The sequence below is a fragment of the Phlebotomus papatasi genome, chromosome 1 (genome assembly GCF_024763615.1).
Source record: "Phlebotomus papatasi isolate M1 chromosome 1, Ppap_2.1, whole genome shotgun sequence".
NCBI classification, from domain to species: Eukaryota; Metazoa; Arthropoda; class Insecta; order Diptera; family Psychodidae; genus Phlebotomus; species Phlebotomus papatasi.
In genome coordinates this window covers 78,848,384-78,864,030 of record NC_077222.1, presented here as the reverse complement: position 1 = coordinate 78,864,030, position 15,647 = coordinate 78,848,384, and the positions used below count along the sequence as shown (strand labels likewise).

General features: G+C 34.5%; 1 protein-coding gene across 1 annotated transcript in view; it reads left to right on the top strand.

The window, feature by feature from the left end:
* The window catches only part of LOC129810228 (patched domain-containing protein 3), a 47,892-nt gene that overhangs the window by 29,157 nt on the left and 3,088 nt on the right, over window positions 1–15,647 (top strand). The window contains exons 6-8 of the mRNA XM_055860555.1: window positions 1,582–1,761; window positions 1,864–2,027; window positions 8,485–8,823. Coding sequence (XP_055716530.1) covers window positions 1,582–1,761; window positions 1,864–2,027; window positions 8,485–8,823 — 683 coding nt within the window. The remainder of the gene's footprint in view (window positions 1–1,581; window positions 1,762–1,863; window positions 2,028–8,484; window positions 8,824–15,647) is intronic.

Genomic DNA, 15,647 nt, shown 5'->3' with positions numbered 1-15,647 from the left:
CAAATAAATAACTTCAGAAATATTTATGCTTAAAAATAATCCATTAATATCTAGGAATTGTACTAATTGATTTGAAATAACAGTGAGAGAAACAGGATATTCGCCAGGATTCTGTGATAAATATTTAGGGATAATATAAAAATGTATTTTTTTTAACCCAATTAGATCGTACGTGTCACTGGTACTCTAAAAATGAGATCAATTTTGACTATATAAACTTATTATGAACTCTAAATAATCAGTAAAAAATGAGTTTCTGGTTTTGAAGCACCGATGAGCTAGTCGTCTTGAAATCCTTAATTTTATATTGCAAAATTTATTTATGAATTTAAATTAAAACGCAATAAAATCTAAAATATTAAAAAAAACTAAAATGCAAATTTTCAGTTTAGATAATGGTTGTGATGGCCTATATAGTTTATGTGGTAGATTCTTTAGTTTGTGAATTACTACTGGGAGCTCACGAAATAATTGTAAATCATATAACCCACTAAAATGTTTGTAAACGTTCGTATTTTTATCCCAAATATTGTTCGTAACATGATCACTGAACTAGCATTATTTTCTTTTATAAACATTTGTTTTTAAATGTTTATAAACACACAAAAACACGTTTTTAAAATTTTGTCATTTATTTGTAAAGTTTTGTCAGACAACCAAAAATCTACGAACAAATGTTTGTAAAAGAACAAAAAATGCTCATCGAGTGTTCATGTTACGAACAATGTTTGTGAAAAACTACAAACTTTTACGAACTTTTTTGTGGGTTATACGATTTACACGCATTTCGTAGGTTTCCAGTTGGAATTCACGAATATTTACAATTTCTTCGTAAATGTGCTCGGAATTCAATGTACACAGAAAAAAAAATTTGTAAAATTGTTCGTAAATTTTGTGAATTCCTACTGAAGGCTTACATTGTTCGTAAGATGATCTTCAGACGAGCATGTTTTTCACTTTTACAAACATTTGTTTGCACATTTTTGTTTGTCTAGCAAAAATTTACGAACAAATGACAAAATTTTACCAAATTTTTTTTGTATGTTTACGAACAAAAGTTTGTAAAAGTACAAAAAATATTCGTCAAGTGTTCATGCTACGAACAAAGTTTGTGAAAAACTACAAACTTTTACGAACTTCTTTCCCAGTCACACGATTTACAAGCATTTCATATAGACTCCTAGTTGGAATTAACTAATATTTACGAACAATTTCACGATTTTTTTTCTGTGTAGAGAAGAACGTTTTTTTTTCCTTTTATAAGAAAAAAATACTCCCTATTTGTATACCGCACGCACGTTTGAAGGTCGGTACAGAAAGAACGACTAACAGTGTTAAGAATTGAAAGTGAGACCACAAACCTATATAATAAATAATAAATTTTATTATTTCAAACATAAGTATTTAATAGAGACTTGCAAATTGTAATAAAATTAAAGCTTAAAATCGAAAGCTTTATTCCAGTGTTTTTGAATGCAAATGATAAGCAGTTGCAATTAGAGGATGTCCAATTATTGCGAAAGTGTCTAGAGGTCTGTCTAAAAATAAACATTAAACCATTGCCATTGAATTATTTTACAGAGGGGCGGCTTGGGAAGAAGCATTTTTGGATGCTGTGGGAATAGCGGAAGATACTGGTCTTTTTAAGCACATATCAGTGGCTCGATTTGCATCACGGACACTTGATCATGAACTGGAGAAAAATACACGAACTGTTGTGCCCTACTTCAGTTCCACCTTCGTTCTAATGGCCATTTTCAGGTAAGTGCCCAACTGTTGCCCATTACCAAGCCCTTCATTATCCATCAACTAGACCCTGTATAATACTTTTAATCTGTTTTGTTTTTTATAACTTTATCCCAGTGTGTTAACGTGCATGATGGGCGATAGTGTGAGATCTAAGCCCTGGCTGGGATTGATGGGAAACATTTCAGCTGTGATGGCGACGATGGCAGCCTTTGGCTTAGCTATGTACCTCGGAATTGAGTTCATTGGAATCAATTTAGCGGCACCATTCTTAATGATTGGTAAGTGGATTTCAGAGGAACAACACTCAGACACATTTTAAACTCATCGTACCCCCTTCAAAGACTGAGAAAACAAGACAAGCCAAGAGATAATCACTCAATTATGAAAGTCAAATACCACAAAGCTTATAAACAGCAAGCGGAAAAATTTTACCAGATATCTCTCTCACTTTCAGTTCCCCTCAGAAATGAAATCACATAACATCTTTCTTCAAAATGTTTCCTTGTTGATCGCAAAAGTGATTTGATATATTTTAAATTGGGAGAAATCTTTTTTTTTCGTACTATCTTACAAATCAATGATCAATTAAATCACGTGCACTTTGCTCTAACATTTGCCTCCCTGCAGTGATTCAATTGAGAAGAACAATTACAACCATTACAACAGAAAATCTACAACTTGTACCACTGTTTTTTTCGTCACAAATAACTTTCCCCCCGTTCGTGGTAAGCAATTGAATTTGCAATTTTCAATCTCAAAACACACTGGATGGAAATTGCGCTGAAAAATGCAATGTGCCCCACATTCAAATGCACAGACAAATGGCAAAAAACCACCCAATATAGTATGTTGATAAGTGATATTACATAATTCACCTCATTAATTTAAATGATCCTCAAACGATCTTTACGCTCTGCAATAGCGATATAGAGCCCTTGATATATTCACAAACATCGCCAAGATCTCCAGAGATATTAAGTACAAAAATTAAAGAGAAGTATTTCAGTTAATTAGGATGTGAATTAGGTATATCGCTTTATTACCAATAAACAACTAGCCAAAATCTCATCTTGAACCCCTTGAACCAAAGTCAATAGTTATGGGCAGAACAAAAAAAAATCAAGGATTTCGCAGCTAATTTTTCTCCAACATTCTTCAGACACTTTTGAGGTGCCCGGAGACATTCACTGACTTTATGATTGATTTGTGCAATATAATAGAAGAGGGAGGTATCAAGTAATAAAAGAAGACACACTGATGAATGAGACGTACCAACCAAAAATGGGACACTTACTGTGCATTCTGTGAATATCAATTAATTCAGCTTTAAACATATTACCTCACGCAGTTACAATGAGTGTGAATCCTCTTGGCAATCAATTGTGATGAGAATGTGTAATGTCACCCGAGAATTGCTCATCTTGCAGAGAGACGCTCCATGAACACTCTCTACCAGGGAAAATAAGTAGCTGAAGTTTTGCCTTTTGACAATGTGAAGTAATCTAACAATGAAGGTGTCCCATTTACATTCTTAACGCAATCCTTTGGAACTTGAAGGATGATGATGATTGTGCTGACAGTGAATCACACTGTCTTATTGCCCGCGGCCCTAACTATATAAAACCTTCATAATCTCCAGCATCAAACCCCGAGGAATATTTTTTTAAAAACATTCGTCCGTTCACCTCTGTCTTATGACCTACGCACAATAACTTTTGTTTGTAAACATGTTTTCAAGAGTTCCTATGAGAGCGAGCGAGATGACTAGATCTACATTTCATTCACTCTCATCGAAATTTCAAAAACATATTTACAAAACAAAAATTATTGTACGCTGGGCATTACATTAGAAACAAAACAAACGAAAAGGGACAGATAATCCTAACCGGCTTATGTAGGTGAGATTCTTAACGTGAGCTAGCTCGGAGTGCATGCAAATTCGATTTAGAGTTGAAGTTGGGAGACGCCATTCAGTCATCTTGAATCAAATTCGTGAAATTATGCAAATTTTGTATTTAAACCAAAATATCAAGGATTTGGATGAACTGGCAGAAAAGTGATATATGGGTGAAATGTAGACCAGAATGTTCTCTATAATTTTCCCATAGAACATTGATCTCATCGATTACTCAGAAGCCAAGATAAGCGAGGTTTTTTGTTTCTTAACTCGTTTTTTCATCCAGAGTGCCCCAAGTAGTCATTTGTTGAGCTTCAACTATTTCAAAGAATTGTTGTATTTTGTGGGACTTTCCATTTAAAACCCTATTTTAAGTGTCTTGGTGGAGTAGAGGCAGTCAAATTGGCATCTGAGTGATTTCAAAGCGTTTTTATGGGAAAAATCATTTTTTTCACACTTAAACGGCAAAATCGGAGTGATAGCGTAGTCTGAGCGGAAAATGATGTATGGACGAAATGTAGAGACAAATGTCCTCTACAATCATGTTGAAGTAATCATCAAAATCGGTTCAGCGACAGTCGAGATAATTGAGGTTATGTGATATTGAAATTGGTTTTTCGACTGTGGCGCCCCTGGTGTTGGTCCCACGAAGTTCAAATATTCTAGAAAGTTGTAGCATTTGGTGAGATCTTTCGTTTAAGCCCTCATTCATCAAAATCGGTCACATAGAACCGGAGATATGATTTTTTGAATTTTGTGAACTTTGACCCCTCATATCTCCGGTTCTGTTTTAACCACAGCGCGCATACGCACCATTTTGGAAACGTCCTAGACTGGACTACAACATACTAAAATTTTATTAACTTGCACAATGCCGTTTTTGAGAAAAGTGACTTTGAATTTCGATGAATTTTGACGCTATCACAGCGCCACCTGTGGTGACTTTTTGAACTTCCATCTGAAAGTGCTCATCGAGACGAAACCAAAAAGGTAAAATTTAGGTCGCTATGTTAATTAGAACCGGAGATAGAGGCCGGTCAATGTTCGAACTTTGACCCCTTATAGCTCGGGTCAGGGGTTTTAGATTGACTTAAGGTTTTTTTTGTTTGATAGGTATAATCAACGGCTACAACATACTAAATTTTCAGCCCGATGCACAATGGAATTTTGAGTTATTTAACTTTTAAGATTTAAAAATTTTCTTTTAAATAATAGCGCCCCTAGCGGTGGTTTTATGAACTTGCGATGTTAGAAGAGGAAGTGGCATTTCATGAGAGCTATCCAAAAAGCCCTCACTTTTTAAATTCTGACAATTAGAACCGGAGTTATGGCCATTTTAAGAATTTTTTTTGGACCCTTATAGCTCGGGTCAGGAAGGTCGGGGGACCTTAAGTTTGGTATTGATGGAAAGCTCTAAGGCCCAGCTATAACATACTAAAATTTGAGTCCGCTGAATGCCATAGGGGCGGAGCTATTGAGAAAACAAAAAAGGGGGGTCTTCAAAATGGCGAAAGGAGGGGTGGGGGGTGGGGGGTCTATGCACCAAGTTGCAATTTTCACCCGATATATAACCTTTGCCGAAAACCGCAAGTCGATATCTTTTTTAGTTTAGGAGCTATTAAGCTCCAAAGAGCGGCCGGCCGGCCGGCCGGCCGGCCGGGAACGTAACTTAGCCACATATATATTCGGAATCAGGAAGTGGCGAAACACATTTTGGCCAAATTTGAGGTCGATCGGACGACATGAAATTTTGTTAGGATTATAGTAGGTGAGATTTTGTTAAGAATCTCACCTAATATGGATATCGGCTTCGGGTCTTCGGTAACACGGACTTTAGACTAGAGGTTTAGCCCATATCTTGAGAATCAAGGAGATAAACTCCCTCCGAGTGCATCAGGGGTGGTTTTCCTTTCAGGACAGGAAAACACGAATATTTTTGCCAAAGGTGTCGACCTCAGTAGCGTCGAAAGCTTTGGCAAAAATATTCGTGTTTTCCTGTCCTGAAAGGATAACCACCCATGACGCACTCAGAGGGAGTTTATCTCCTTGATTCTCAAAATACGTCTTACGTTAGTAATGTTTCAATTAATTTAGCCCTTAGTTCCCGAAAGTCTCGGAATTCTAAATTCCAAAAAAATCGTCTGAACGTGTCCTACTGTCTGGCATTTGGGATACAACGGAGGATATCTCAGGGCGATTCTATTTGCCTTATTTCCGTCATTAAAACGTCTCAATCTGGAGCTTTATGGTCCATCCAGGGGCCCATCAAGTGAAGCTATTTTTCACTTTTACTTATAAAAATTTTGCAGATATTGCACCACGACTTAAACAAATTTGCTCGTAGTTATTGTATTATTTCGGCGAGCATAATTAAATATGTATTTTTAGACAGCTTTTAATGCACGATTTCTAAATATATCAGACTGATAAGTCAATTCTCTTTAGGAAAAAACTTTCCAATATTCTTCAGTGCATTTATGCAAAAACGTATGGAAAAATGAAATGTTGAGAAGCCACTGGGTCCATCCTTAAGGACCTCAAAATAAATCTCTAACAAAAAAGGCAATGAGTACGATAGCGTGAACCAGTCGAAGTACCCATCTGTTTTTTGGACCACCTCAACTCAACACACGTAATAATAATAGTAATGAAAATGGTTCATGCAATCGACAAAACCTCAAAAACAAAAACAATCAAGATACGACTAATACGAAGAAATTTGTCTTCAACGAACGTTTAACAAAATTCGAAAAGTTCAGTAACACTTTCCTAGAATTTAGGAAACCCAAAAACATTTTCGCGAGACCCAAAAAATCATTGAATAAACAAATTTAAAAGATTTCATAATTCTAAAAAAAAAAGTGAACTTCACTGCATTTCATTCCACGATGTATGGGACTGATTAACCCATCCCTGTATAAGAAAAAATAATAATGGATGTTCCGAACTCCCCTTGCGGAACAGCCTAAGTTTCTCTATGGAATGTTGTGCCACCATTCTTATTATTATTATTAACATAAAAAGAATAAAAATGTGTGAAAAATGTTGTACAGAAAAATGTTTGTTAGAATAGAAAATAAAAAGGCCCAGCTACTGATGGCCCAGCTACTAACTGGAGCTTTGCTCCAGCTACTGATGAAGGCTTTGAGACAGAGCCGAAAGCTCTGGAAAGAGTTAATGTTTTCCTAGAGTATCTCCAAAACCCCCGACGAACTCCGGTTCCCATATATTCTATTTATCAACGCCGGTTTTCACAATGCTTAAGAATTTCACAGTTCTAAAAAAATGTATAACACGTAAAATTACGATATCCGGAATTACACGATATTGTAGTAATTCGAAAACAAAACCCGATAAATTCTAAAAAGTTTCTAGAAATCTGGTTGGAGCCTATTACTTGATCGTTTTACGCGCCACTGTTTTCCAATTCCGCACCCTAACCGGTGCGGTCGGTCTATCAGAGACTGGATTAGTCTCGTTTCCCCAAAGTATAGAGTCGACTTTAAGAGACTTTCTTGACCAGATCGTCCTAATCCTCGCGAACCAGATGATCAGCCCACTGAAGACTATTAAGGAGTATATTGCTTGACGACGTTTACATCGTCCGATTATACGTTTTACGAGGGTTTTGTAAGTTTCCAGTACTCAATTTACAAACTTTTACAAAACCTTTTTTTCTTTGAATGATAAGTATCGTAAATCTCAAGAAGAAATCCTAGGTTGAGAGACTTAGGAATGAGATATCTCCTAGGTTTATTACTTTCCGTTTAAATGTGCATATATTCTGAAGGTAGTCCAAACACACGTATCATTCGATCACCAAAAATAATACTTAACCTTTTTTTCGATTTTGAAATGTCATAAAAACCAGAAAAGAGCTTTTTTCGACGAATTCATGATGTAAGGAATGTATCCTTATACTACATAGACCTAATTGGTAAAATTTGCATGTTTCCATGTAATGTGACCTACGTACGGTCGCAAAACAGACAATCAGTGAAAAGACTTTCCATCGATTCCGTCCTGGAGGTTGGAATCGACGCTAAGACGGCGATGGTCGCATAGGGGGTGGGATAAAAAAAAACAGAGATGACAATAAAAATCGATTAATCAATGAATTTGCAGTGATGTAAAGGCTAAACAATCCATTTCCAATTAGTTTTAGATCAGAAAAAGAACCACTTATTAAATTTTTGGATAGTCTTTTATTTTAGTGAAAAATCAAGAAGATTGAAGCGGTAAACCGCTCTTAGTTCAAATGAATCGATAAATTTAAATTGTATCTATCTAAATTGGGTGTAGGGCACAATGGGGTACTTTTGAACAGAATCTAAATTCAAACTGCGATTTCCTCACTGTTTCAGATGAGCAAAGAGAAAAAAAATCCCACACTGAAAAGTATTTCTTCGTGTTTTGTTTGAATTGAAATAAATTGAGCATTAGGCATAATACTTCTGTTCACTTAGTACAGCGAACAGAAGTCTGTTCAATCACTTTGATACCGTTCGCAAGGCTCGTAGAATGAGTCGAAAATGAGTTGAAGTGCACATGGCAATTGGTTGAGATCAGTGGCAAAGACAATCAGAGCCAGTGCCCCTATACCTCAGTTGGTAGAGCATTCGCCTAGATAGGGAAAGGCCCCCAGTTCAAGCCTGGGTGGAGGCAGGAATTTTTTCTGTCTCTATTTCGGTTAAATTTGTGGGTTGGGAATTACTAGTTCTAATTGTCGCTCTCTGTGCAAAAACACAACATTTCTTAAGTCTGTTCAATCACTTTCATATTAGGCATAATAGTTCGGAGTTATATACCATTCTCTTGATGAATTTTTCTTTCACAAGGCATTGGAATTGACGACACCTTTGTCATGCTGGCGGCCTGGCGTCGAACATCAGTGAAGGCTTCTGTACCTGAGAGGATGGGTCACATGCTGTCCGAGGCTGCCGTATCTATCACCATCACCTCCTTCACGGACATGATCTCATTCTGGATCGGTATAATCTCACCCTTTCCTTCCGTCAGGATCTTCTGCACATATAGTGGATTTGCCGTTTGCTTCACATACCTCTGGCATGTCACCTTCTTTGCCGGATGTATGGCCGTGTCTGGCTACAGGGAGCATCGCAATCTCCATGCAATCTTCGGTTTCAAAGTCTCTCCTGTCTCTGTGGCAATTAAAGGTAAGCTGATGGCTCTTTTTTTATTATTCCCTTTTTTTCTCCTTGGAACATGAAAAAAACATTATCCCAAGTGTTTTGCACTCCATCTACAGCAATGCTTTCATAAAAATAACTGTGATGGTTTACTAATGGTCAAAGAACGCACATGGAGTCATGTGCTTGAGCTGGTTGCAAAAGAGAGACAACCTTGTCTCGGTTAAACTCACCTGATTTTTTTCTTCGCCACCAATTTTGCCTCCTATTGCTCATTGGTATAGTCTCTATCCGATTAAACTTTAAGTATATTTGGTGGAAAATAATCATATGGTTGTGTTTCCTTTCACAACCAACCTCCCGGACAATCTTGACACTCTATGAAAGAACTTGAGGGCATACAAAGTGTCCACTAGTGTGCTCAAATCCAATCACTAGCACTTTTCAATTGCACTCAATACACAACTTGGTCAGAAAATTCGCACGAAAAGGGGGGAAAATGATCTACTTTGCTACTCCACAAAAACGGAAAGTTGAATTTTCTTGCATATACTGTCTCTCTTATGTAAAAATACCGCTAACACTATCTAATTGCAGAAGAGAAAGACACCGTTTTTGCTCCAGTGAAAAATTCTCTTTCTGCTGCTGCAAAAATCACACCAATCGATAAATTGATTTATAAAAACATGGCATCAAATACCGCTTCAAAAAAAAGAAAATAAATTTTTGTGAAAGATCGATAACCTCGGAGACTATCTTCTAGTATTTTTTTTCCTATCGCTAAATTAATGATCTTTTTTCTTCGCACTTAAATCTCATTGAGTGCGCGCTGCAACCAAAATTTGTGCCTTTCAATTTGCTCAATTTGTTATTTTCTTTTTCTGAAAGGCACTCATAATATCATACTCAAAGTCTTCAACAGACCACTCGAATCGTATATACTCTATTGAAAGTGAATACCTTATGAAAAACTCATAATGGAAATATTTTATAAGAAACATTCAAAAAATTATTGTATTTGTCAACAAAATATTTTCACTTGAAAAATCTAAATTGCAACAGAAATTAATTAAAACCACCATTGCAAGTTCATGGAATACATTTTTCTATATTATGTGTGTTGTGTATTATTGCAAATATCATGGTGTTTAATTTGCGTGAAGACGTGAAACTTTAATTTGGCATAGCACCAAATGTAATAGCACCTCCAAACATTCAATTTAAGCAAATTTAATCGCTTTATATGATAAATTCAATATTACGCTTAATAAAAGGGGTATCAAGTTGTTTTTATTTCATAAATCAATCTCTATCTTGATTGCAATCCTAGTAATTATTATTTTAAAGTTAGAAAAAATGCCTTTTCTTTTTTGGGATTCTTTTTTTTTGACAAATAAAAGTGGTACTTTCTAAATCTTATATTTTTATTAATTGTTGTTTTTTTAACTAATAAAATCTTTAGAGTACTTTGACGACCTTAGAATAAACCTTTGAAATACTTAGGTTTATCAATAGCGGTGGCAGCCAAAATCCCGAAAAGGCCAAAATCCCGAAAGCCAAAATCCCGAATGTTAAAAATCGTGAAAATTGAGGATTTTGTATAGAATAATTTCCCAAAACACAGAAGATTTCCCTTTCCCTCTAGAACGCGCAGGTGCAATCTTGGGAGTAGCTATGACACTTTTAAGAATTCCGGATTTTGGCTTTCGGGATTTTGGCCCAGTCGGGATTTTGGCGTTCGGAATTTTGGCCTTTGGGATTTTGGCTTTCGGGATTTTGACCGGGACCCATCAATAGACGAATATGGGGCAAAATGTGACAATTCACAGATTACAATTTTTTTAATATTTTCAAGATAAAAGAGTTTATTAAGTACACACAGAAAACAAATATTTAGTAAAATTTTTCGTAAATGTTTGGTATTTACGAAGTGCTCGTGAATCATGTTACCCACTAAAAAGTTCTTAAACGTTTGTATTTTTTTCACAAACACTGATCGTAATATGATCACTTGACGAACAATTTTTGTTCTTTTACAAATACTGTTGTTTGTACATTAATTGTTTGTCTGGCAAAAATTTACAAACAAATGACAAAATTTTACTAACATTTTTCTGTTAGGTGACGAACATTTACGAACTAATGTTTGTATAAGAATAAGTAATGTTCGACAAATAATCATGTTACGAATAATGTTAGTGAACAAAGTACAAACTACAAGCTTTTACGAACTCATTTGTAGGTTATACGATTTACGAGCATTTCATAAGTCCCCAGTAGTTATTCACAAAAATTTTAAAACAATGTTACGAAATATTATTTTCTGTACTCTATGGTGCCCCAGTTACCTCTAAATCTGAATATTAATTTTGTCCAATTTATTTTTTAAAATCCACGTATTATTGGGTGGATTGGGTGTATCCAATATAATTTGGATATATTGAACACGAAGTTGTCATTCATATTAGGATTTCCCGAAGAATTTTCCCATTAAAACTTATTTAGAATTATTCTTTAAGAAATTAAAGTGATATAAACCTAGATTCTAGAGGCCAAGAATAACCGATTCCAAGAATACTGCATTTATCATATTTTGTCTACTAGTACTTTCATGGATTTTCTTATCAGCGGATCTAAAACTCCAAAAAACACCTAAAGCCAAATTTCCGAAAGCGAAAGCATAATTGCACACTGAAAAAAAAGGGTGCGATTAACTTTTTTTCCTCAGAACTTTAACACTTTTTAGGTGTAAAAATATATCAACATTTTTTAATGTTAATTTTACACCTTTTTAAGGGTAAAATTAACATGAAAAAGGGTAACTTTAACCCCCAATACACCTAAAAAGGATAATATTTACACCGATTTTGGATTAATACTGCAGGGTAAAATTAACATTTCCGGAATGTTATTTTAACTTTTTCGGATTTCTTTCAGTGCAGGATCCCTGTACAAAGTATAACAAATATAATAAAAAATTTGAATTTCTATTAAAAATATGACACATTGAGCACAGAACATTGGTGTAGGGGAAACCTTTGCAGCTTCGTACATTTGCAGTTTTATAAAATTCCATTTTTTTCTATTTTCCTAAATGAACCTAATCTATACCCATATATTCTTATAGCTAGTCCAACACCTCACGTTTTCTGAAAAAAATTTGGAGACTAGGCCATTTTTCCTAGGTTCAAGAAGTGAAAATAGAAAATGGACCTAAAACTAATTTTAATGCGTAAAATTTTAAGTATTTCCATAATTTCAAGTATCTTTTCGAAAATAAAATTATTACAAGTTATAGGGGGTTTATCTGGGTTGATATTTATATAAAAGTCTCTTGCTTACAGGGGGCTGTTTTTTTGTGTTTTTGTGGAAACTTCACAAACATCACTACCTTGGCAGTTTGGGAAAATCGAACTTTTGTAGCTTAGTAAAAGTATCTATCCATAAATATTGATCTCCAGCTTTGGTAATAGATCAGCCTGAGTCTATTTTGTTCTTTAGAATATTCCAGAAAACTTAGCGAGATAGGGGAAAGCGGCCTACCTTCGGACGAATCAAACTTCGAAAAACTCATTTTTTATCTATGTTCCTAATAGATTTAACCCATAGCTCCTTACAGGAAATTTGAAGCATCGGACTAGCTATTGAAATATAATATTATAATGGGTAAGATTAATAAAAAATATATTAAAAGAATGAATTGTTCAAAGCTTGAGTCGTCCGAAGGTAGGGCGCATTCCCCTATTAAACATTTTTCATGAAAAACTCGAAAAAAACACGCGCTTTCGCAGTAAATTAAGGCTCATCAGGTGTTTTGTTTTGCTATGTCAAATCAAAAATTAAGCCTAAATCTGCATATGGCAGGTGTGATTCTTTCATTCCCAATTCGGTACATTTTCAGTATTTGTCATTCAATTTTCCTTGATTTCAAATGAATTTCCTCACATTGAACTTTCAATTTGTGGCTGGTCATTAATGGAATCAGTTATACTCAAAGCATGTTATGTAAAACAGATCCCAGGTGTAAGAAAAATCCGAGAATTACAATGGGTATGATTTTATGACAGAATCACACCTAATTGACTCTCAAAATGTAGAGAAAAAAATAGTTTTACAAGTGTCACAAAAACATGTGTTAGAAAAATAGTATAAAATTGATTTTAAAACGCATAATACCTTCTACAGAGGATTAAAACAAGTAAATAAATGTTCCATCTAAACACTGATGTAAAAATTTTTGTATCTGAGTGTAGTGTTTACGGTAAAAATAAGGCATACGTAGGTGGACAAATTTTGTACGAAACTAAGCAAACCGGGGCAGCTTTGTAAAAATTGTCAATAATTTTTTTATTTTTCTGTAGAGGAAAATTCAAGGATATTCAGGAATTATGTAAAGTGGGATTACTAACCTAATAAGAATTTTTTACATAGTGGTATTCGGCTTGTGTAGCATTCAGTAAAAAAATCTTGAAACTTGGAAATCATTCTGTACGAAGCTGCAGAGGTCCCCGTATATACGCAACCCGTCCGAAATATGGCACTATTCCCTTATAAAATTAAAATTTATCCAAATTAAATAAACCTAAAGTATCACTTTAATTTTTCTTCTGTCCTCATAAATTGTAAACAGGATCGTAAACATAGAATTAGTATACAAGATTAAAATATAGATAAATCTCATAAAGCCGTAATCATCAACAACAATGGAATGTGATCAATCATTTCAATTACTACTAAAATGCAATACAAAATTTCATCGTAGAGATTCACACGAGAAATGAAACATTTAACATGAGATTTAGCAATAAAAAAGCAAAATTCCTCAATAAATTTCACTCAATACTGGCAAATTGCTAAAATATTTAAGACGAATTATTGAAAACCTTTTTTTTTATGCACAAATAGCTTTCCAAAGGAGTTCTCACTTCTTTTGGCTTTCGCATTAATTGAGCATTTGGTGTAAAGAAAAAATATATATAAAAAACGCAACACCGTAAATTTTCTCTTTAATCCCAAAAATGACTGATATTTTGAACCATAAATGATAAATAAGTGTCTTGCAACAGTAAATTGTAAAAGCACGCTTGAAGGTGGAGGATAAGTATGAAATATATAGAAAAAAATATATTGCGTTTAATGGCAAAATTTTCACAAAAAAAAAATAAGTATTGGGTAATTGAAATGGGTGGCAAATTTTTACGCTCCACAATTTACTATTTCTTCTTTACTTTTTGCATACTAATACTTGGTTTAATTCTTTTGTAAATGTATGAAGAAAAAACATTCTTTGAAATGGGAAAATAACAAGATTACGATGTTCATAGCTTCCCTCAAGCTTAATTAATCATGCGCAAATGATTATTTTCCTCAAACTTAACTTTTCCATTGATCAGTGTGGTTAATTGAAATGAAGAAAAATAGAGGGAAATTAGCCACATGGCATAGAATCCATTAAAACTATATCAATATACAATTGCTGTAATTCTTCGTTGGCAAATGACATCGTAATATACTATTATTTCATCGCTTTTTTTTTACTGTCTTCTTCCTTTAGCTGAGGTTTCACGCAAAAATTTCTGGCGCAATTGTGCAGTTACGACAAGAAAAAAATTTATGATATTCCACCGGTAGATTGCAATGGTGGTCAAAATGAAAAGAAAAAAATATAATAGAATGGAAAAGAGAGCATCAAGAAAATTTCAACACGATCATTATCGCATATGATCACTATCGATCATATAATCAATTTCTTCAATTATTCATCTAACATTTGACTTCCTCCACCTTAATTTGGCATTAGAGCCTATCTCATGAGAGCTGGCTTTGTCAGTTTGTGTAAGACTTTTTTTCTTCTTCTCCTAAATGCCAATTTCTCCAGAGTCTCATTTTCAATTGCACCAAAGTTATTTAATTTCAAGCGTTGTAGCTATTTTTTTTCACTATTATGGGTATAGCTTTTCTGATGGTGGCTCAAGATCCGGTCAGTTATGTAAAAGAAGAGGGAATAGTAGATAATGAAAGAGTATACAAATTATGCAATTGAGAGTAGGAGGAAGATGATAAAAAAAATGTCTATTTATATTTAATAATTTCATTTAATCAAGTAACATGATGATCACTTGATGATCGTACTCAATCATGCTGAGAAAGAGATCCACAAATTTCGACCACAATATGAATCTCTTCTCTCTCGTCTGTTCTCCGATTGAAACAAGTAGGTACTTGGGAGAAAACAAAAAGAGGAAGAGAAATAAAAGGATGAAGATTAGTGTTTGAATAAACAGTTAATTGACACTAATGAAGATCCCTCCTCAAGCAAAGATCAACCACAGAAATGATTAAAAGGCATTCCTCATGTGGTTGGTTTGAAAGAGGAAAACAACCACAGTAAAATTGTTGTAATATGTGTGTTATTTGTAAAATTAATATATATATTATAACAATACAATTTAGAAACTTGGTAGAGAGTGAGAGAATTAATCAGAATCAGGCACAATTGGATATTTCCTGACTCACAGACGCGCGCTGAGCAAGTCCCAAAACTTCTACAACACACATTGGGGTATACTTCAACCAAAACACTAAAGAGATCCACCAAGGGGACATCCCAGAGCAAGAGAAATCACTTTGAGATTTTTCACTTGTATATGTGTATGCGCATTTGGAGGTGGACAATCTCATAAAAACATTAAAGCAAATGTTTCAAGAGAGCGCACAGTGTTCCCCTCAATGAAAATCTTTCTAGAATGATCGACGTGTGAATTCCTCTTCAAATAAATTAAATTCAATTAAACTCATCCATTGATACATGCGACAAAATTAAACTCACACACCTCCCATTCCGATGACAT